Genomic DNA, 25030 nt, shown 5'->3' on the forward strand with positions numbered 1-25030 from the left:
CTAGAGCATACAATATTCTGGGGTGCAGTTGTCTCAGATTCTCTGTTGAAGCTGTTTGACTTTATATAAATAAATATTAATTGGAGCAGGGACTGGAATCCATGGGAGTCCCTCCAGCAGCAGGGTATGGCATCATCTCTCTCTGGGCCAATCACTATTTAATTATTTTATACAAAGTAGAACAGATTCAACAAGAAAGTTTTAGACTCACCCCAGAATAGCCTATAACCCAGTGGTTAGGGTACTAACCATAGATTGGGGAGACCCATGTTCAACTCCCTGCTCTGAATGGGGGAGGAGAGGCTTGAATCCAGGTTTCCCACATCCCAAGTGAGTGCTCTAGCCAGGGGGTGATAAAGGGCTGGTCGGGGCCTGCAGTTCCTCTATGAATGGCAGCTAAGAACAAATCTAGCCCTAAAAACTATTTTTGGCTGATACTATTCATTAAACGTCTATCAAATTTGCAAATAGTTTCAGTTGACCTTAAACTGTATTTTTCAGTGAATAAACTATTTTTCTCAAAAACTTCACCCAGCTGTTGCTCTAACCTCAAAATGCAGGAAATAATGGTCAGTATGTGACAAAAGGCATAATGCCTAGCTGTCTAACTTAAAATTCCAACCTAACAATGAAGAAAATTATATAATCCATTAAGAATGGAAACAAAGATGGTTAGAAGTTTATACAAAATGAGAAATTAAGACTAGGATTGTTTACCTTGGAAAGCAGAGTTAAATAGGATTTAACTGATGAACAAGTAAACACTGATCTTAAAAAAAGTGAATGTAAAAATGCTTTTGTATACTTTCTCCATCTTTTACATGTTCCTGATTTTATGTCTTGGGTGTCCCAAGATTTCTACAAAATTAAGGTTTATTTATACTTGTAAATGAATGTGAAAATAATCATATAAATAACAAAAATAGTGAAAACTGATCTGTTTGAGCTATTTGTCCCATAATAACAGAACATGAGGGACAAAAGAACAAGTTAAATCAGTAAATATAGAACACAAAAATATTTCTTTATACAGCATATATAATCAACTTGTGGAATCGGTTACCGCTAAGAGACACCAAAGCAAATACTGAACTGTGGGCCAAATTCTCAGCTATGTCCAATATCTGCTAGGGGTAGCTTAAAGTATGTAGGGGAAAGGAGTCAGCTGATTCCAGGGCCTGTTCTGTCCCGGCTGTGGGCCCAGCATAATTTGAAAAGCCTTGGGGTTATTTTAAAAGTACACCAGCTGGCTCTGGCCCCCAGGGGGAGAATAGAACAGTGGTTTTAAAACTTTTTTTCTGGTGACCCACTTGAAGAAAATTGTTGGTGCCCATGCCCAGTGGAGCTGGGGATGAGGGATTTGGGGTGTGCGAGTGAGGGCTGTGGGGTAGGGCCATGTTCAGGGTGTTGGAGGGTGCTCTGGGCTGGGGTGCAGGAGGGGGTGCAGGCTTTGGGCTGGGGGTGCAGGGTCTGGAGTGGGGCCGGGTTTGGGGAATAGGAGAGGGTTCAGGGCTGGGGCAGAGGATTGGGGTGCAGGGTTGGGGCTGTGGTTACCTCTGGCGGCTCCTGGTTAGTGGCGCAGTGGAGGTGCTAAGGCAGGCTTCCTGCCTGTCATGGCACCGCGGACTGCGCTGCGCACTGAAAGCGGCTAGCAGGAGGTTCGGCTCCTAGGCAGAGGCATGCAAGCGGCTCTGCGCGGTTCTTGCCCATAGGCACTGCCTCCACCTCGCGTTGGCTGTGGTTTCTGGCCAATGGGAGTGCGGAGCTGGTGCTCAGGGCGGGGGCAGCACACAGAGCCCTGTGGCCCCCTCGCCTAGGAGCCGGACCTGCTGCTGCCCGCTTCCGGGGTGCAGTGCGGTGCCAGAATAGGTAGCCACTAGCCTGCCTTAGCCAGGCAACGCCGCTGACGGGACTTTTAATAGCCCAGTCAGCAGTGCTGACCAGAGCTGCCATGACCCACACTTCCATGTCCCCTCTGCTGGTAGGTTACAAGGGGACTGGTAGAAGAGTCAGACACAACAGTTTTCTGCCAACTGGGGATATCCACCAGTTTTGTAGCTCTTTTGTACCACAAGAGTGAAAAAAGGGTCCAGCTTGAAGAAGAGAATATGACCCTGTGGCTGAATTTTAAGACAACCTTATGATTGTTCATGGGATTTCTTTACATTTTGCCATTATGTCAAATGCAGTTCATCACTGAACTTCATTCCCTTATCATGTCACTCTCTCTGGAGAAGTGTAATATTGACTAAACCATAGTTTTGCTATGCTTTTGACCAAGCGTTTCGTGTTAAAGTGTCTCTTTGCATTTGCCTGTGTACTTTGCTACTTGTTAATTTATTTGAACATTTAATGTTGATACATAACAACCCCAAACTTTCTTGATAGAATTTTAACAACAAAAGGGATAGTCAATTTTATTACCATTAACAACATTTATATTTGGACAAGCTACAATGATACAGATAAGCTAATCTCATGCATCAAAATACTAAAATGTCACTCATGGGAGCTAAGAAGGAATTTGCCCAGTCCCATAAACAGTACTGCACAAATAGGTCCTGATTCTGAAAATCCTCCCTTGTAAGAGTATTCCCATGGAACTAATATGAAGGTAAGAACGCTATGTGAGGAAAGACTACATGTGAGAGAAAGAGTTTGCAGGACTGGGCTCTTAACCAGTGGCATAAAGGAGTTTTCTCTCATTCTCTCTCTAAAGCATCACAAACTACAAGAAGTAGGACACAAGTCTAGATGGAACAATGGTCTAATCTGGTAATGCAGGTTCCTATCTGAATCGAACATGAAAGACAGTAAAAATAATGTGGAATAAAGTTTGCATCAAGTATTCTGGATACCATTTGGCAGAAACTTTTCAGTCTTCCTGGGTTCTTTGGGAATTGACTGGTTTTGTCAGGACACACTTGTTTGTCAGTTTGAAAGCTGCTGATCTTAAAGGACTCGAACTGACGGTTTCTTGAGTTTGTTCTCACCACTGGAAAGCTGATGCCCAAAGGCAGAGGCTATCAATACACCATTTACTGAAGAGAGCAAAAAATGCATGAACAGGAAAATCTGAAGTGGAGTTTCGTTGGTTTTATTTATAGTTTATATCTATAAATTTCATAAGCAAAAACGTATGATTATGCAACTTAACACTCTAACCAATGAGGTACTGGGTTAGCAAAGAAGCAGTGTACTTTTAACAACACTGGCAAAGCAGAGAAGAAAAAATATAACACTCACTTCAGAATGTTATAGCAAAATGAGCTAGTGTGTTTTATTTCAGGTAACAGCCAAGAAATCCAACATTTTGGCCCAATATGGCTTTCTTCTAAAATTAAAAATTGCATTTACCGACAGTTGAGTCCACCAACTACACAGAATCTGCTGTTTACTTTACACTATGGTAGGATCACCAGAGCATGGCTTTCAGTGAAAGTTTTCAAGCTGAGTTATAGAAGATATAAAATATTCTAAATGAAATTTTTGAAAACATACAAATTGTTCATTTATATATATATATATATATATACTACATATAAAACTTATTATAACTACTGAGTATCTTTTACTGGATATTTGTTTGTATATAAAGGGAAATAGGATATAATCAGGGCTTCAGAGGAAATAATGAAGATCTATGTGCTTTTGTATGTGCTATTAAAATCTTATTTAAATAAATCAGAATAGTCCTTTGCTGTTTTTAAAGAGAGTTTCAGATTTAAAATACATTCATAAAACAAAGATATTTTTCTCCCTGAGACTACCAGTGTTAACTACTTTGTGGTAATCTTTGAATTATCAAAGAATATAAATAATAAAGCCAATAGGCCTGACTCTCCAATCTGTTATAGCAGTTGTCTGGCAATGAAGTAACACTGGTGTCACACCAGTGTAACAGACTAGGGAATCAGGCTTACTACCTGAAAAAGCCGAGTAGTCCATGGATTCATGTCAAAAGGTAAAAAAGAAACTTCCTTCATGTAGATAATTGAATATGGTTGAGCTTTAATGAAAGATTTGCATACGATTGTGTGTATAATTTGTCTAGGGTTACTTTTAAAGTCTGTATTCTGCCTGAAGGAGGATGTCCCAAAATGCAGATTTCCTTTAATGATTCTTGGTTTACACAGTGATACTTAGTGTAGTATCCCAAATGTTCCGAAGAGCATTTGTCTTCGTAGATATTCATAAAATAAACAGGTAATTTGTGAAGGCAGGTTCTGGTGAAACTCAACATCAAATGTAGTAGTTATTTCTAGAGTGCCCAGTCTAATGAGCAGTAAGTAAGAAGTTCCCAAAAAAGAAAATGCTGAATGTTTTTTTTATGGTCTTATCAAAGTCACTCAATTCTGAAGGCCAGCAGCTAAACTATGTCTGATTTATTTCGTATTCATCACTTTAAATGTTAGTAAGAGGACAATTATTAAAGTGCTACAAATAAAAATAAATTTGGGATGGATTAAACATACCTTGCCCTAGTCTGATATTTTTTATTTTATCTATCATTGAAAGATTATTTTGATATATTATAACCATGCAGTACATTGCTTTGGAAGGAGGGGGAGCCTTACTGCAACCAAAGAAAACATATATTTATAGGAAAAATGGGGAAAGCCTTATGTTTGTTCTACCAAAATTTATTACGTAATAAATACAAAGTTTAAAGACTCTTCCATTTTAAATAAAAATAATTGATATAATTACGCACATTATATAATATCATGTCAAGTGATTCCAACAAATACCACATGAAATACAGTGCATTTTCAAATCAGAGAGACAAATACTTTCTCATTCACAGTGTTTGACAAAGTACAGGAAAGCTTGTTCACATAGGGTTACTTAAAGGCATGCTCTTATAAACAATCCACACCACGCTATGCCACAAAAAAAAAATTCTCAGAATGTGAAGTATCGGGCAAACCATTCCTGGCGTTGTGGATCTGGTGAAGCTTCAGTCTGAGGAGGGCTAAATTCATAAAAAGAAAAACATTTTTAACCCACAACCAAAATAAAGAGTGCAAAACGTCTGGAAAAAGCACAGAGAATACAATACGGAACATAAATGATCAAAAAATCTTTTCATAAATCAAATATCACATTCTGTAGCATATACTCTAGTTTAATGTCCCTCTGCAATATCTGTGATCATCCACTCCATTGGAGAGCATCAGCAGCACAGACAAATTAAGAAGCCACGTCGTAAGGTGGAAAAATATTTGGAGATAATATTAATTAAAATCATACAGTTAACTGTTTTTTTGGATAAAATTTTTTTGTTGGGGGGGTGAACTTTGGAGGGTCCTCTTTTAGTATCCTTTTCCTCTGGTTAAGATAGTTTTCAGAAGTATGATGCAAGCATCACATTCTTAAAGACATGTGCTTAACAAAGACTAGTCAGTAACTAAACAAAAATACATACTATTTTAATATTTTACATAAATCAAACTGAAATATTACTTGTATCATTTCATGCACACAATTTAAAATACATTAATTATATACTAGGAAAAAGGAAATTGGTGCATGACAAACAAGTTTTTTCCCCCCTCAAACACGTTAATCATACTACTGAATTAGCAAGAAAAATGTATGTAATTTTAATGCTAGATCAAAGTTATTTGGTCAACAAAAATTAAGAACAAAACAATCCTACCGTTTTATTGGGGTAATACAAGTCACGAAACAATTTGCAATGGAAACTCCAGCATCACAATCCATGAATTCATGCACATGCACATTACTGACGTCTGAGCAGAAGCATGCATATCACGTGCACAGGGAAAAATAAGCAACACAACGTATTTAACAAAAGTATATTTTGTTGAAACAGAATGTTACTACTTATTTATTTTTAATTCTACCATTTCCCACTTCTATTTTTAACACTTGTCAGAACTGTGGCATTACCCATGTAAATCATAAGGGAAGGGAAACAACTGCTTGTCCAACTGACACTTATGCCATTGGTTTGATTTGCAAATAAAGTGTGTTGTAGGAATAGGATAGCAAGCAATTCCAACTACAGATAGAGAATACCACTTCTGCAGTGCACTCAGGATCCAGGCACCTAAAGCCCCGAGTCTTCCCTCTTAATTCATTTGTTAAATCAATAGTGCAATTCACTCTACCATCCCTTTCAAAGACCTAATCCTGGAGATTTTAATGCTAACTTTTATACTGGAAAGGCAGCATTAAAACACCCAACCATACATATTTCCCATTTCTGCACTAAACTAATGTTTATGAAACAATTTGACAGAAATGAGGAAAAGGACCAAAAAAAAAATCAACGTACCACAGAAAACAATTGTGTCATATAGAAGTCATCACACAATAATGAATAAAAAATCCATATGTTAAAAACAATTCCCAAAGGACAACTAGTAAATCACACAAACATTTAAAACAATTGTTCATAAAATGTAAACAATTGGAAGCACATGAATCATATTAAGCAATATTAAAAGGTTTTAAAAGTTGAGGGTTCAAGACTTATAAAAAGGTCAAAAAATATTTCACATTTCAACAGGTTCTACAATAAAAAGGATTACTGTAAAGAGGTTAGAAACAGAGTGTAAAAATTCCATAGTAATATTTGTACTCAAAGTTTTAATAAAACAAGTGGGATTTTCATCTAAATAGGAAAATTTCTATGAGTTAAGAAAAAAAAAAGGATTGGTGAGGCAGTGCTCACCTCAAAAACGTCTTGGGCTCTTTGGGTGGTATTGGCTGTGGAAGTGGTTTGCTGCTGTTGAACTCAATATCATGGATGGGTGAATTAGGAATGGGATCCAGGCGGTTAGGATGTCCATTGCCCACTCCGCTGGATTCCAGAGCACTTAGATTGGGGACACTCACAAACCTGTTTGTTGATTTATCATTCTTCTTCTTTTGCTGCATTAAAAATAAAAAATGTAAGGAAGGCTCCTTGCACCAGGACAGATGAGGAGATTGGTAGATAAGAAGGTTCCTTTATAGCTTTTTTTTTTTTGGATGGGAAGCAAGTTTGGGAAGGAAGTGGAATGGTTTCTATAATTGCACCTTTATTGTATTCCTTGAACAATGCCGAATAGCATAAATTCTCAAAGGAAAATTAAATATTTAAGCAAATTTACTAAGGAATTCAGGTCTAGCTCAGCAGTCAATATGTATATTATTCTCATGGATTGAACGTATAGAGCAAGATATTTTATTGGATGGAGATGGGGAGGTAGCTAGTTCTCTACAAAATTATACTTCAGTCTACTATCCTTCATTTCTACTTAAACACATTCTCTGGATTAGTGAAATAGTTCTGTTGTCAAATGCAATGCAGCAAATTCATTGGCGGGAAAGGTAAATCTGTTCAATACGTTTCACTTTGCCATTTAAGTATAGTTTGGTAAACAATTAGTTTTTGTCTTCGACCAGAAACTTAGAAAATCTGTAATTAAGGTACATTCTTTTATTAAAGCACTAGTGACCCCCAAATCAATCGGTGTATTACATTATTATGAAGGATATAACTGATGCTACACTGTATTTCAGTTCCTTGCCAGAAAGAAAAAAGCACAACCTTTTATCTCTAAGTAGAATATTTCTAGCCACTAGATGGCACAACTAAATCAACTTTTCAGTTTGAAGTATCTTTCAACTTCAACTGACAGTACTTCAAGTGATTCAAAGAGAAAGAGGAGTTATTCTTAATGCATCCGATGAAGTGAGCTGTAGCTTACGAAAGCTTATGCTCAAATAAATGTGTAAGTCTCTAAGGTGCCACAAGTCCTCCTTTTCTTTTTGCGGATACAGGCTAACACAGCTGCTACTCTGAAACCTGTATTCTGATATTGATATTTTAGTATCAGTAATTTATTACGAGGTAAAATGAATGATTATCTACTATTTGCCATGCCAGTACTAGCTTTATCTCCCACTCACTGATTTTTCAGAACTTATAAATATATGGGAGGTTTAAATCTCAAAAGTTTTTACAGAGAAATGGTCTAGTGAGGCATACCATATTTAATATCTATTGATTACTTCTGGCTCATGTACTTCCTATTTACACAGTAACAAGGTTTTCATTAAAAATATACTCCACTTGATTTAAAAGTGAAACTGGGTTCATTTTTTCTCACAAATACTATTCATAAATACATATACAACCCCATCTAAAGCACTTAGAAAAAAATCTTGTTACTTGTAAACTGTGCAAACTGTGTAAAATGTGTAAACATTTTATATGGAGCCCCCAAGAGACAAATTCATCTGTAATTCTGTCATAAAATTATAACATCTACTCTGAAGAGTAGAACTGCATTTGAAACAACAGGAACAATGAGTTCAAGTATAGAAAAAGTTGAAATGTAGATGGCTACATTGCCCTATTGATAGTGTCCAGTACTGCCAGATGAGAGACCTAGGTTTGAATTCTGGCCTCTTACCTGGCTGGTAGCGGCAAGTGCTGCTAATGTAGCACATTCAAAGTTCAGAGACAACACCTCCATAGATCAGCCTGAAACAACCACACTGAGCCAATATGTTCCAAAGGGGGTTACTCTCAGTGTTTCTCTCCCCCTCCCACCTGAATAAAGGTCAATATAAATCAGGGTCTTGATAGAGGGAACAGTAAGGTCCCTTTTTAAGTACTAGGGGGAAAGGTCTTCCGTTGAGAAGGATTAAATTAAGACTGTCCCACTTTGTTTTATCACACATACACTATGTGTGATAAAACAGATTAGTGAAAGTATCAGGGATTTGTCTGTAAAGTATACCAGTAGTGGTATAAAAGAAATTATATTGTATTAAAGCTTTGTGCTTCATGGGTCATTTTTTTCTGGCAGCTTTCTCTTACGTACTACCTTTAAATTTTCCTGAGTATATTCTCTACATCCAAGCACTCAGGAAAAATAAAATAGTTTCTATTGTAAAATACATATAATAAACTAGGTTTCTAGAATTTTGTAAACAGTGCACTCTGAAGATACAAAATAACATTTAGCACTTTCATTAAATTCACTCAAAACATCATAGAATCTCAAATAACGTGACCATATAGTACTACAGAGATCTGCGGCATACATTTAAGAAGCTGTCAATCGTGCTGCAGTGATTCTGCCTAATCATGACTCAATGTTCAAAGACCAGAGTTACTTACAATTCCTGACCTAAGAGTCTCCTTTTCCCTCTAAAACTGTTCTCTAGTAACATGTACTTGAAAAACAAACAAACAAAATCCAGTGCTCTCAGAACAAGAAAGGACAAAATATTTTGGCAAGGGGAGACAAAGTCATTACTAATTGAGATGTTGGTCTTTAACTACCCAAGGACTGCTGTTCTCTCTCACTGACATCACCCACTGAACTCTTCGGCTTTTTGCCCACTGAAGCTCTTACACTACAGTTGATGGAAAATGCTCAGGTTTTTCATCCTTATATGTTGGGCTTTTTTCCTGCCCCTATTCCCACCAACATATGGCAATGTCTACGGGTGCAAATGGACAGCACACTCCGCTGGTTCACACTGGCACAGCTGCTGTATAGTTGGATACACATGTTAAAAATAACTGCTGTCAATGCTGAATAATATGTCATGGCCTCATTAATAGTACTGAATCAAGTCACTTTGTAATAGAAGGCTAATGAAACAAAGACTGCCACAGAAAAATATTGGAGTGGGGGAAGGAGACTGGATTTTGAGGAGGGGAAAATCAAAGAATTTTTTTTCATATCCAGTGTAGAGTAGCTTCAAGAAAACTGGGAAAAATATATCTAGCAGTACTGGGAATGTGGGATTTCCACTAAATACTAATTTATTTAATTAAAATTTAAAATGCAGTCAAAACTCAACCACATCACACGATCCATTGTCTACAGCCAAGCTCTAAGATACAACCGCATTTGCTCCAATCCCTCAGAGACAAACACCTACAAGATCTCTATCAAGCATTCTTAAAACTAAAATACCCACCTGCTGAAGTGACAAAAGAGATTGACAGAGCCAGAAGAGTACCCAGAAGTCACCTATTACAGGACAGTCCCAACAAAGAAAATAACAGAACGCCACTAGCCGTCACCTTCAGCCCCCAACTAAAACCTCTCCAGCACATCATCAAGGATCTACAACAGGGGCCTCAAACACGCAGCCTGCAACTCCCCGGCCCCCCCAACTCCCCTCAGAGTTATTTCCTGTGGCCGCAAAGCTCCTATAACCTGCTGCCTCCCCAGCGCACCACGTCCCTGTTCCTCTGCCTACCTCCAGGTGCTTCCTGCCGTCAAACAGCTGTTTGGTGATGCTTAGCACTTTCCAGTAGGGAGGGGGGAGGAGCGGGAAGCCATGCGCTCAGGGGGGGAGGCAGAGAAGAGGTGGGGCAGTGGTGGGGATTTGGGGAAGAGGTCGGAAGAGGCAGGGCAGAGGCAGGGCCTCATGAAAGGGGTGGAGTGGGGGCGGGGCTGAGGGCAGGGTGGGGGGGCTTTTGTATCTTTATATGAAAAGGTGTCAGTGATGCAGCCCTTGGGCCAATGTACTAGTCCTCATGTGGCCCTCATGGTGATTTGAGTTTGAGATCCCTGAACTACAACCTATCCTGAAGGATGATCCCTTACTCTCACAGATCTTGGGAGACAGCCCCCCAACTTGAAGCAAATACTCACCAGCAACCACACACCACACAACAAAAACACTAACCTAGGAACCTATCCTTGCAACAAACCCCATTGCCAGGTCTGGGTCATTACACAAACTAAAAACTATTTCCCCATGCTAATTTTCCCCCCTATTGTTACTCACACCTTCTTGTCAACTGTTTGAATGGGCCATCCTGATTACCACTACAAAAGTGATTTTTCCTCCTGCTGACAATAGCCCACTGTAATTGATTTGTCTCATTAGAGTTGGTAAGGCAACCCCCATCTTTTCATGTTCTCTGTATATCTATCTTCCTACTGTATTTTCCACTCCATGTATCTGATGAAGTGGGTGTTTGTCCACAAAAGCTTATGCCCAAATACATTTGTTAGTCTCTAAGGTGCCCCAAGTACTCCTCGTTCTTTTACTTTCACAACGTTATCTTAACTATGCTGAATGCAGCACTTCCCAGATCTTGATCATTTGGTTATTATGAAGAGAAACATTTGAATAAGTAAAATAAAGATACATGAGAAAGAAGAAAAACAAACTAATGACGCTTGAATCTTCATGTTGTTATTCTGACTGATCACAGTTATGTTTTATTAATGCAATATTAGCTGTTATTTCCCCCCTTCGTTTTAGGTTGTCTCCCTCAGTCTTACTTTCCTTTTTTGTTGACTATTTATTCCATCATCTCTATTCCAGTAAAAGTAGAATTTACAGTATTGTTCAGTTTCAATAAGTTTTAATCCTGCTGTTTAGCCTGGCCAAGAGGAAACAAGCATCTTCCCAAATATTTTCCCCATGGCTCACATTCCCACAAATCACTTCTGCAACTTTTAGGGCCTGATCCTAATTCTACTCCAGTCAGTAGGCATCCTTCCTTTGACTGCAATGTACACTGGGTCAGGCCCTTAATTATGAATTCCCAAGTTGCTTCTGAACCCATGGATATCTTTTCTGTGCTAGCACTCTAGACTGTTGCTATGCCATCAGCATAGCTCAGTATGTGTTTTTTTTTTAATTGGATAAGGTCACAATTATTCCTGATGAGCTGAAGAAAATGGTTTAATAAAGTTTCTATTTAATTTAAACTAGAAAACTAATATAATGTAAAATAATTTAAATCTAAAACATTGCTAGGTAATTATACAAAATCCAAGTTCTAGAAATCTTTTAATTCTTAAGGCACGTTTATGGATTATGGCTCTGATCTGAAAAGGTATAAATGATAGAAGTGTATGTCCAAATATTTGTGAGTGATCAGTCTGAAGATCTGAGGCTGCAGAAGTTTGTATAAGTGCTTCATAAATCAAAGCGACAAAAAAAAAACAAAAAACAAAAAAACCTAACTCAACAATCCCAAAAGAAAACAAAAAAACCCACACCAGCTAACATCCATATTTAAACCTCAAAAGTTTAAGACAACTGGTTGAGAAAATCTTCCAAAACTTTTGAACACACACTCCCAACCCTTTATCTTCTGGCAGTGTATAGAGTGCCTGTAAGCTACATGTCACAGTAAAAAGCTCTGACCAGTTTGCAGTGGGGAAAGACTCCAGGAATGGGAGATTACACTGCTAAAAATGGCAGTGTAGATGTGAGAGGCACTGATTGTTATTTAGAGAGCCAGGGTAGGGTACTCTACTCTACTCACCTAAGCCATGCTTCACCTTCTATGCTGATATTTGCATGCCCAACTAACAGGGGTGCAGTGTCTGTATTTCTACATGCGCCTTTAAGTGGAAACCGCCCCTTGATCTGGTTTAGGTGTCCACAGTTCTGATATTGTCTGTTAGGCCCAGGCTTCCATTTTATTTAAATTTCTCACATTTTGAGTTTTCCCACACAGAGCACTCCAGAGTTTACTATGAGACCAATTTTAATGTAGCAGTACCAGGGGACCTTGCACACCAAAGAGCTTTACAGAGCTGCTGGGCCCTGCAAAATATGAGGGACCAGGGAACCTACAGACAGCATATGGGGGAGAGACAGGGAAATGTTCTTATATGATCTTATGTGAAACCTTTAAAAGGTTAGTTAAGGTAAGAGACTGATTTAACTCCATAAATGCAGTGTTTTGGCTTATTACAACAATGTATAACCCACTAACAACCACCCACAGCTGCCTTTCCTCCCTTTTCTCTCCTCCCCTCATGACTGGAGGGGTGTTAACGAGCCACTTCACCTTGAATGGTCCTCTGAAGTATGGGTTAACTACTTATGCTAAACAATCTGTTCCATCTTGTATTTAGCTGCCACACTCTGATGTTTCCCAGACCTGAAGAAGAGCTCTGTGTAAGCTTGAAAGCTTGTCTCTCTCACCAACAGAAGATGGTCCAATAAAAAATATTTACCACCTCACCCACCTTGTGTCTCTATGGAACTAACATGACATTTTCAGATCATCACTGCTCACTTTATTTGTATGTTATAATCCTTCCTCCTCTATCTGTTGTCTATCTTGTCTATTTAGATTTTAAGCTTTTCAGGGCAGGGACTATCTTTTATGCTATGTTTTCACAGTAGCCAGCACACTGGCACACAATCTCAGTTTGGATCCCTAAGTACTACTACCATAATACAAATAAATAATAATAAATAGAATACAGGCAAGCAATAAACTATATGCAGTGTTCTGAACACATCAAACAAAATATAGAGACTAACACGTCTAACAAAATACAGAGACTATCATGTCTCTATATACTTTTTTTTTTTACACTATGTATTAACATAGATTTCTTTTCCATTTTAGCAATAGAGCCTGTGAAGCCTACCTTCACCAGTGGATTAATAATTCCAACATTAGGGCTTGCATTAAACACTTTGTTGAAGTTAGTCTCTCTGTTGACTAGTTCCAGTTGATAGAATTTTTTGTCATCCTAATAAAGAAGAACAAGAAATACAAACTTCTCTTTATGCATTTTCCACTAGCTAATGGCAAGATCTGTATATAACACTGTTTCAAACACATTCAGTTCCAAACCTGTATTTCTATCAATTCCAATCAATCCATTACTTAAAATTTATTTATGTATGATCTTACATACAATTAAAGAAACACTAAATAATTTACATTAACGGGTTTCTCTTATGTACATTTTACACTTGAGAGACAGCATAGTTTAGTGGACTGTGGATAGACAGGGACCCACAATACTTAATCTTTGTTCTGGAGTACTTGTGACACCTTAGAGACTAACAAATTTATTAGAGCATAAGCATCTTACTGTATGTTCCATTCTATGCATCCGATGAAGTGAGCTGTAGCTCACGAAAGCTTATGCTCTAATAAATTTGTTAGTCTCTAAGGTGCCACAAGTACTGTTCCTTTTGCGGATACAGACTAACATGGCTGCTACTCTGAAACCAATCTTTTTTCTGTCACTATCCTCTTGTGTGGCCTCAGTCAAATATGTCCTCATCAGTGAAGCTGTAGTAAAAAAGACTAAAGGCTGAGAAGTGAGCCTTCTCAAGTGCCATTAATTTCAAATGCTTTACATTTTCAAAATGTTGTATAAACTTTTAACTAATGCACACATCATCCCTATGGAGTTGCTAAGAGAGGCCCTCCCAATCCTATGATATGCTGAGTGTCTACAACTCCCCAAATAAGGCTACAGCAGCCTGACTATATTCTGATGTTCCTAATTCAGCAACAAGCACTTTGAGCTGTGAAGGTTCAGAGTAGTTGTCTGGTTGTAACCAGTTTCCCCTTATTAAGCTGATTTGTCCCCATCCTCACCTGTCTAAAATCCTGTGTTAGGTCCTGTCTGACATAAATCTTGTTTGTGTGGTCTATGACCAGAGGAACTTTTTCTTCTTTTTGGTGCCAAAAGTGAGGTAAATTGGACAAGCAATTTCTGAGATATGGAAGTTGGGAAAATTAGATATGGCTTACATTTAGGACTTAATGCTATTTTGTCATGAAATATCTCAGAGGTAGCTTGACATAAAAACTTCAAATTGGTTTCTTCAAGTTCTTGAACTTCTACGATTTAAAAAAACCCTGCTTTTTAATTTTTTTAAGCTATTTTTGCTGAATTAGGAGCGTCAAACATTCCATCATGCTGCTGCAGACTTAAGATCCACTAAATCTTGTAAGATTTGTCAAGAGTCTGACAGACTTAGTAAAGTTCAGCAAAGAACTGTCTGGTGTAAAAAATGTAAGCAACATAAAGACAATTTATGTCCTCCTCTTCCTCTAAATTCATTGGTACAGTAAAAATATTTTCTTGAAGAAAGTGATGATGGTATCTCTAACTCTCCTGAGGTCATATGGTTTAGCACATTACAAGACTGGGAGCCAAAAACTCCTATATTTTATTCTCATCTTAACAATATTGTGCATGTTCAGTATATATAGCACGTCAGCGGGCCAGATGATGAACCTCACAATTAGGTTGAAGACCAGACCAACCTCATTTACAGTCACACTAAAAGCAGCTCAGCCAGACAGGAAAATCCTATTATTTAGCTCACAACATTCCTAGAGTATATATATTACCAGTTTTACAGGATTCAGAAAGTTTAACAGACCTGTCCAACATCACATAGCAAGCAACTATAAAAGATGGTTTAGAACCTAAGACTCCTGATTCCTAGTCCAGTCCTTCTCTAGTAAACTACAGAGTATACCAGGAAATTCACTTTGCTTCTGTGGGATGCTTTCTACATAGTCAGGAATGGGTGGGAGACTCTCAAGAATGCATAAGCTGGGATGGAATGGGAAGAATTAAGGGAGTGGATGTTGGTAGTATTTTCTGCTGAAAGACAAGCAGGTTTAGAAACAAAATGTGAGAAGTTATAATGGAATATTCATGCTCTGATGAAGGGTTTGTCTTAGTGATTTAAACACCTGATTTGAAATATTTAATTTTCCTAGAGTCACAGGATCAAATCTGGACAGGGTTAGCTTACTCGTCTATCTTCAAGGTTGATAAAACTGAGCTTCGGGCAATTTAGTTTGTAGATTTTTCAAAAAGAAACATAACCGAAATTCTCCTCATCCACCACATTATTACTGTGTGCAGAACAGCAGAGACCATGTAGATGTGAAAGGAACAAGTAGAGCACAAGTCTCAATATACCTGAGCTAGTGAAACGAGTGCTCTACAATAAAAGGTTATTGAGGGAAGGGGAAACACACCTGCCCTTTCCAATATTCTCTGTCTTATTAGCAAAGGTACCCATACCTTTCGCTACATCACCCAGCATACTCAGACACCTTACATTTTCACATTCCTCCCTCTGCCACCCACATCTCTCTTTCCCCAGTCCAATGATGTGGCATTTATATCAGCTGTTTAGCTGAAAGGTGGCAATCTTAGAACTAGCCATTGCTTTGAAGCTTTGGCTCTGCTAGTGAGGACAGTCCAACCTAAAAACGTAATGTGGTGTCATTCAGCTATTCTTTGAAGGAAAAAGACAACACCAAAGATTTCAGAGTAGCAGCCGTGTTAGTCTGTATGCGCAAAAAGAAAAGGAGTACTATTGGCACCTTAGAGACTAACCAATTTATTTGATCGTAAGCTTTCACGAGCTACAGCTCACTTCATCATCGGATGAGCTGTAGCTCACAAAAGCTTATGCTCAAATAAATTGGTTAGTCTCTAAGGTGCCACTAGTACTCTTTTTCTTTTTACAACACCAAAGGAAATTCCAAAACAATGTTTGTTAAGCCCTGAATAACTTCAGAGAAAGAAACAATGTAATGTTGTAGTTTTAAGAAACACACATATCTGAAAGCCAGGAAATTCAGTTACACTTAGTTCTCCCCACTGAAAATATTGGAAAGTATGGAATTATAGTTATGGTACCCCAAACAACCTTAAGTCTGTCCTCATATCCCTACTAATCATCCACTCAAAATCATGAGACAGTCTGTTTACATATGACAATTGGAACCACATATTACTATCACACCGTAACATGCTCATGAATGTATGCACCACCTATTCATTATACTGTACATATGTTACCTACTCAACCAGAGACTACTCTCCGGTTCACCTTCCCTTGACAAAACAGCAACACCAACATTTTGCCTCTGGAGAGAAGAATAATGGGGGTAAGGCACAAAATTGAGTGTCGGGAGACTTAGATTTTAAGCTTGTCTCAATTACCGTGTCTCAATTTCTTTAGCTGTACAATGGAGATAATAGTACTTACCTGCTTTACAGAGGTGTTGTAAAGCTAATTTACTTGTTGTTTATAAAGCATGTACATTGAGTTCCTCAGATGGAAGGCACTATACAAGTGAAAAATATTATTGTTACACTTCATATATACCCCAAGACCTACAATATTTAACTCCCATCCCCTCTTCCTAATAGAAAACTCTCACACGATTTTAAAGTTTCATTTTCCTCAATGGTTGAGCTCCCTGAGCCTGCAGATTTCTTAATCCTAGTATTACTTACGATTAGCATTTGTATACTCTTTTGCAAAAGCCAAGGTCAATATGGTTTGAGATGTCCACAGATGTAGGCAAAACACCAATGTATTCAGGGTTTAAGATACACTCAGTCACCAGATTTCCTGTCCATTTTTCAACATACCATTTAGCCATGGGAATATAACTACCTTACACTGAGGGCACCTACAGGATGGTACAGATACAAAGGCGGAAGTAAAGTTATTTGGGATTCCTTAATTCTGTATTCCCATACTTTCCAATGCATATGTTTTATATTCTACTTATGTAACCTTAACTTTGAATTTTCTGGCTTTCAAGCACTTACGCTTTTAGAGAATATTATACTTTTAATAGAATATTGTAATTTTGAAAAAAAATTGCAACTTACGTACATGTTGATACATATTTACAATATTAAGCTTGGTCCTACAAACATTTAGGCATGTGCTTAACTTTACTACTGCATTTCCAGTTAGGTCAATGGGACTACTGCAATAAAGTTAAGCATATGAATAAGTGTTAGCAGAACTGAGGCCTTAAATCCATTTTAATTAAGTTTTTTCAAGGAATTAGACTAATATTTAGATCTGTTAATATATTAATACCAGAAAGAGCACAAAAAGTCTTACAATCAGTTTCTTTATGAGTTGGTCCCTCTCTGCAATCAGGTCTTTCAACTCTGAAATAAGCTGTAAATCTTCTGGTCTTGATTCCCTGTTTTGGTATTTCTCTTCCATTTCTTCTAAACTTCATAGGAGAAGAAGACAACACATTTAACTTAATGTAGTCCAGAATTAAATTCCAAATAAATACAATCATACCATGAATAAGTACAATAAGGTATTCAATGGGTAAAAAACAAAACAAAACAGTAAGACAACAATTTGCTTTACCTCTCATACATTAACATTTTATTTTAATATCAACCAAAATTAGTGGTTAAAGAGGTTTTATAGTTAATCTGAACTTCAACATGAAACTACCATCTTTGCTATAACAACCAATATTTTGGGCAAGATTTTGAAAACTCATCATCCTTTTTGTGCATGCAACCATTGGGCACCAAATAAAAGGCCCGGTTTAGGCTAGACTGAAAATCAGGCCCTCTGAGCAAACAAAAATATATGCAGTGGAATCACAGGATGTTGTAGATAAGACTGGTTCTTATGTGCTGTACAGAGACTAAACTTTAGCATCTAATATTATCTAAACTTGAATTTTGTGAAGCTGGCAATATGCAGCTCAGCTAGATTTATTCTGAGGAATGAGAAAAATAAATAAAAACGTAATGTTTCATTTAATAGATCACTAGACTGTAAAGAGGTGTACGGAAGTGGTACTGAAGAACGAGAAAAGAAAGAGACAAGGCTGGCACCATCTTCCTCAGTGCATGTGGAGGACAGTGGAGCAAAGATATCCGAGAATGGTGAAGACTAATCTGTAACTAATTCCTCTCCGCAAAACCAACTTAGCACCATGAGAGATGGAAATAAAGGAACCAGCTGTAAGAGACAAATGATAAACATCTGGATATTAGCATTTAAAGAGGAAAGTTGATTAAGTGAGAAAAATATGAGGAAACCTGAAGCACAGAGTGGGAAAGCATTAAAGGAGAGAACTGAAATAAGCATGCAAATTTAGAGAACAGTTGTAGGAGAACAAGCACAAGCATTCTTGAATTTTTAGGAAGATATGATGAAAAAACTTTTTAAAGAGTTTTCATAAGATATCCACAAAATACTATTCGTCACTAAGACATTATTCTGAAATTCCTAACAGACATCAAATTCATGATGCTAAATATTACCCACTAGAAAGTTACTTGCATATGTATCTGCCAAATCCAGCTTTCATGTAGGTTACTGCCTTGAGTTTCAGCACAAATACATATAATTTAACAAGTTTAGCCAAAAATAAATAAATTTTTTTTTAACTTTCAATTTAAGGTATTCAGTCAGTCCAAATTTAATTTCACATGGCTTCCTAAATGACAGATCCCTTCTCATTTCAAGAGTATTTTCCCTTCAGAAGCAGCTATGTAATTTTGACTTTGGCCTTACATGACTGCCTATGTCTCAGGTTCATGAGAATGACGTCAGTTAATGAACTGAGCATATTCTGTGCCTCTTTCTATGTCTTAGCATGAGACTGTTTATCCCTTACTAAATGATGGAGAAAAAAGTTTAAATGGGTCACCTGGTTCAAACAAGTAATCACTCCAGGTAATAGCTTCCTTATGGTTTACCCTTTGTTGATGATGGGGACATAAAAAGAAAAGGAGTACTTGTGGCACCTTAGAGACTAACCAATTTATTTGAGCATAAGCTTTCGTGAGCTACAGCTCACTTCATCGGATGCATACTGTGGAAACTGCAGAAGACATTATATACACAGAGACCATGAAACAATACCTCCTCCCACCCCACTCTCCTGCTGGTAATAGCTTATCTAAAGTGATCACTCTCCTTACAATGTGTATGATAACCAAGTTGGGCCATTTCCAGCACGAATCCAGGTTTTCGCACCCCACCCCCCGCCAAACACACAAACTCACTCTCCTGCTGGTAATAGCTCATCCAAACTGACCACTCTCCTTACAATGTGTATGATAATCTAGGTGGGCCATTTCCAGCACAAATACAGGTTCTCACCCCCTCCCCTTTTTTTTTTTCCCAAAAACCACATACACAAACTCACTCTCCTGCTGGTAATAGCTTATCCAAAGTGACCACTCTCCTTACAATGTGTATGATAATCAAGGTGGGCCATTTCCAGCATAAATCCAAGTTTAACCAGAACGTCTGGGGTGGGGGGGGGGGGTAGGAAAAAACAAGGGGAAATAGGCTACCTTGCATAATGACTTAGCCACTCCCAGTCTCTATTTAAGCCTAAATTAATAGTATCCAATTTGCAAATGAATTCCAATTCAGCAGTTTCTCGCTGGAGTCTGGATTTGAAGATTTTTGTTTTAAGATAGCGACCTTCATGTCTGTAATTGCGTGACCAGAGAGATTGAAGTGTTCTCCGACTGGTTTATGAATGTTATAATTCTTGACATCTGATTTGTGTCCATTTATTCTTTTACGTAGAGACTGTCCAGTTTGACCAATGTACATGGCAGAGGGGCATTGCTGGCACATGATGGCATATATCACATTGGTGGATGTGCAGGGGAACGAGCCTCTGATAGCGTGGCTGATGTTATTAGGCCCTGTGATGGTGTCCCCTGAATAGATATGTGGGCACAGTTGGCAACGGGCTTTCTTGCAAGGATAGGTTCCTGGGTTAGTGGTTCTGTTGAGTGGTATGTGGTTGTTGGTGAGTATTTGCTTCAGGTTGGGGGGCTGTCTGTAGGTAAGGACTGGCCTGTCTCCCAAGATTTGTGAGAGTGTTGGGTCATCCTTCAGGATAGGTTGTAGATCCTTAATAATGCGTTGGAGGGGTTTTAGTTGGGGGCTGAAGGTGATGGCTAGTGGCGTTCTGTTATTTTCTTTGTTAGGCCTGTCCTGTAGTAGGTGACTTCTGGGAACTCTTCTGGCTCTATCAATCTGTTTCTTCACTTCCGCAGGTGGGTATTGTAGTTGTAAGAATGCTTGATAGACTCCCACTGAGAGTTACCAAAAGCAACTACAGCATTTGCTCAAGAAACTTCCTGAAAAAGCACAAGATCAAATCCGCACAGACACACCCCTGGAACCCCGACCTGGGATATTCTATCTGCTACCTAAGATCCATAAACCTGGAAATCCTGGGCGCCCCATCATCTCAGGCATTGGCACCCTGATAGCAGGATTGTCTGGCTATGTAGACTCCCCCCTCAGGCCCTACGCTACCAGCACTCCTAGCTACCTTCGAGACACCACTGACTTCCTGAGGAAACTACAATCCATCGGTGATCTTCCTGATAACACCATCCTGGCCACTATGGATGTAGGAGCACTCTACACCAACATTCCACACAAAGATGGACTACAAGCCGTCAAGAACACTATCCCTGATAATGTCACGGCTAACCTGGTGGCTGAACTTTGTGACTTTGTCCTTACCCATAACTATTTTACATTTGGGGACAATGTATACCTTCAGATCAGCGGCACTGCTATGGGTACCCGCATGGCCCCACAGTATGCCAACATTTTTATGGCTGATTTAGAACAACGCTTCCTCAGCTCTCGTCCCCTAACACCCCTACTCTACTTGAGCTATATTGATGACATCTTCATCATCTGGACCCATGGAAAAGAAGCCCTTGAGGAATTCCACCATGATTTCAACAATTTCCATCCCACCATCAACCTCAGCCTGGTCCAGTCCACACAAGAGATCCACTTCCTGGACACTGCAGTGCTAATAAACAATGGTCACATACACACCACCCTATACCGGAAACCTACTGACCGCTATTCCTACCTACATGCCTCCAGCTTTCACCCTGACCACACCACACGATCCATCGTCTACAGCCAAGCTCTGTGATACAACCACATTTGCTCCAACCCCTCAGACAGAGACAAACACCTACAAGATCTCTATCAAGCATTCCTACAACTACAATACCCACCTGCGGAAGTGAAGAAACAGATTGATAGAGCCAGAAGAGTTCCCAGAAGTCACCTACTACAGGACAGGCCTAACAAAGAAAATAATAGAACGCCACTAGTCGTCACCTTCAGCCCCCAACTAAAACCCCTCCAATGCATTATTAAGGATCTACAACCTATCCTGAAGGATGACCCAACACTCTCACAGATCTTGGGAGACAGCCCCCCAATCTGAAGCAAATTCTCACCAACAACCACATACCACACAACAGAACCACTAACCCAGGAACCTATCCTTGCAAGAAAGCCCGTTGCCAACTGTGCCCACATATCTATTCAGGGGACACCATCACAGGGCCTAATAACATCAGCCACGCTATCAGAGGCTCGTTCCCCTGCACATCCACCAATGTGATATATGCCATCATGTGCCAGCAATGCCCCTCTGCCATGTACATTGGTCAAACTGGACAGTCTCTACGTAAAAGAATAAATGGACACAAATCAGATGTCAAGAATTATAACATTCATAAACCAGTCGGAGAACACTTCAATCTCTCTGGTCACGCAATTACAGACATGAAGGTCGCTATCTTAAAACAAAAATCTTCAAATCCAGACTCCAGCGAGAAACTGCTGAATTGGAATTCATTTGCAAATTGGATACTATTAATTTAGGCTTAAATAGAGACTGGGAATGGCTAAGTCATTATGCAAGGTAGCCTATTTCCCCTTGTTTTTTCCTACCCCCCCCACCCCAGACGTTCTGGTTAAACTTGGATTTATGCTGGAAATGGCCCACCTTGATTATCATACACATTGTAAGGAGAGTGGTCAGTTTGGATGAGCTATTACCAGCAGGAGAGTGAGTTTGTGTGTGTATGGGGGTGGGAGGGGTGAGAAAACCTGGATTTGTGCTGGAAATGGCCCAACTTGATTATCATGCACATTGTAAGGAGAGTGGTCACTTTAGATAAGCTATTACTAGCAGGAGAGTGGGGTGGGAGGAGGTATTGTTTCATGATCTCTGTGTATATAATGTCTTCTGCAGTTTCCACAGTATGCATCCGATGAAGTGAGCTGTAGCTCACGAAAGCTTATGCTCAAATAAATTGGTTAGTCTCTAAGGTGCCACAAGTACTCCTTTTCTTTTTGCGAATACAGACTAACACGGCTGTTACTCTGAAACCTGTCATCATGATGGGGACATAGAGATCTCTTCCAGTTGGTGAAGCTTCTCCAGCAATGAAGGAAGTGAAGGCCTTATGACTAAATCAAGCAGATGACTGGACATATAGCAACATGGAATGAATGCATGACTTTGGGGTCAGGAAATGGGATTGAGGACACCAGAACAGGGAGTAGCAGTACCTGGGAGGAAGGAATTTCATTTACAACTAACTCTCCATAATACACTGGGTTTCCCCCCACCACACCAAACAGTTTATTGGCCTTTGGTCTGCCACCATGCATAGCTATGTGGCAGCTGCACAGTGCAAAACGCCATCTATATTTTGGTCTGCAGAAAGCTAGTACTTTCTGAAACACTTCTTTCTGAGATATGTAATCAGAAATCCATTGCCTTCAAATTCAGATAATAAAATTCTCATAAGTTGAGACAGCCAAGACTATAGTGAGCATTTGAAAAACTAGTGCCTGCAAACCAAGCTTTATTTATGCCCCCCTAATAATCTCCATATAGTTCCGTGAGTTTACAAAATATATTTTAACAAAATACTGAAAATCTGGATAACACAATTACATCTTCAGATGCAGAAAAAGCTTTCGATTCAGCAGAATGGAAATACACTCAGTGGGTTTAATTTTGTGTATACATTTTTTGCTAGGATAAGCTATTGTAGACAAATCCCCAAAGTATAATACACACTTATGCACAGCTGCCACCCTATTTTCAGACATCACAGGGAGCCATTTTCTATGTATATCAAAGAAGTACATGTAATTAAAACAATCCAATCAGAGAAGCTAATTAATACTACCCCTCCAAGTTACATGAGCCAGATTCTCCAGTTCACTAAGTCTGTTATGAACTGCATTAAGTGGTGCAAAGTGAACTTAAAGCAGCTGGAGAAAGCTAGTGGAGAAATCCTTGTGTAAGGGGCTTCCCCTTTGGCATAGCTATCTCTTTCGCTAGCTGCCCCCACAATGTAAGGGGAGAGAAGTGACCGGGAGTGGGGTTCCAGCGCAGAGCACTCCACCGGATGCTCCACTGGCATAGGGGCCTTATACCAATGGTGTAAATCAGAGCAACTCCCTTTGAATATGGGCCAAACAGCTCAGGATTAGGTAGCCATAACTAGGTCCCTCATGGTTCCCACCTCAGTCCATCTAAGAAGAGCTCAGCTGTAGCAAAAAATCTTGCCCGATATTTCTATTTTTAATGGCAAATATGAAATAGATATACAGTAATAATGTATTTTCAGCATCTCAAACATACAAGGCCAGATTCATCAAAGCTGGTGCAGGGAGGTGAAAATTACATGTTTATGAGTCAGCATGGACCTCTATGCTTCACAGGAGATTGCACCTCAGAGAAGTGAGGTTGCTTTTTTACTGCTGCCCTCTCAAGGAGAAACCTGTTAGATGGGGCCAATTTTAAAATCTCATCAAGGCCTCCACATAATCCTTGCTGGAGGAAGCTGCTGAAAGTAAGTGCATGAATCAGCATGTCCCCTGGTTACTCTCACCACAACCTATTACTGGCTAGTGTTGCCCACTTTTGGGACCATGCTAGCCCTCTACAGTGCTCCCAGAATAGGGTAAGTTGTGGCAACTTTTTGTCTCCACAACCTCCTCCCAATAGACTTTTTGCCTTGGAATCTGCCTACCGGGGTTTAAGTTAGCAACAGCTGCGATCCTGGGGTAAGATGATCTCCAGAAATTTGGATGGTAAGGCCCATGGGCCTACCTTTTCCATCTTGATCAGAAAACAGCAATTTAAGGGCTATGCCATACCTTTAAGCCTCGTCTCTGCGTTCAGAGTGGAGCAGAGCTGCATTGCCTCAGGAGGTTGCCTAATCCTTCCCTAGTGTACACTTGGGCCATGTACCTAAAAGATTGGTCCCTCCCATTTCACTTTGGTTTGCTCAACCTACATGGCCACACATCTTTTCCACCCTCTTTGGAAGGGGCACTCCCTGTTCTTATGTGAGCACAGGGACTGCAGTCATGACAGACCCTTATGAGGTGTGTGCAAATGAGGCAGGATTTGAAAAATGTATACTCTGGAGTTAAACCCTGCCCTTAGCAGATCCATGGACTGTTTCCACCCTGAGTAAGGAGGAGGGGTACAGGATAGAGTTGCCTCTTTATCTTGAGGCTAAGGTAGTGGTTGGAGAGCCCAGCTGAATGGTGACTTGGTACTTACTGTGCATTATTAATGGTTGTTTTCCTATAGTTCTTCCTGCACTCTTTAGGTACACCATGATTT

The 25030-nt window shown here is 39.3% G+C and overlaps 1 protein-coding gene across 1 annotated transcript in view; it reads right to left on the reverse strand.

Moving 5' to 3' along the window:
* Nucleotides 1–3583: 3583 nt before the first annotated feature.
* The window catches only part of FAM184A (family with sequence similarity 184 member A), a 169534-nt gene continuing 148087 nt past the window's right edge, over nt 3584–25030 (reverse strand). Inside the window, exons 15-18 of the mRNA XM_073337169.1 lie at nt 17668–17785; nt 13398–13502; nt 6704–6903; nt 3584–4975 (exon numbers count right to left, since the gene is read on the reverse strand). Of these exons, the coding sequence (XP_073193270.1) occupies nt 4906–4975; nt 6704–6903; nt 13398–13502; nt 17668–17785 (493 nt within the window). The 3' untranslated portion in view covers nt 3584–4905. The remainder of the gene's footprint in view (nt 4976–6703; nt 6904–13397; nt 13503–17667; nt 17786–25030) is intronic.

Source organism: Lepidochelys kempii, chromosome 3 (assembly GCF_965140265.1).
Source record: "Lepidochelys kempii isolate rLepKem1 chromosome 3, rLepKem1.hap2, whole genome shotgun sequence".
In the NCBI taxonomy this organism is placed as follows: Eukaryota; Metazoa; Chordata; order Testudines; family Cheloniidae; genus Lepidochelys; species Lepidochelys kempii.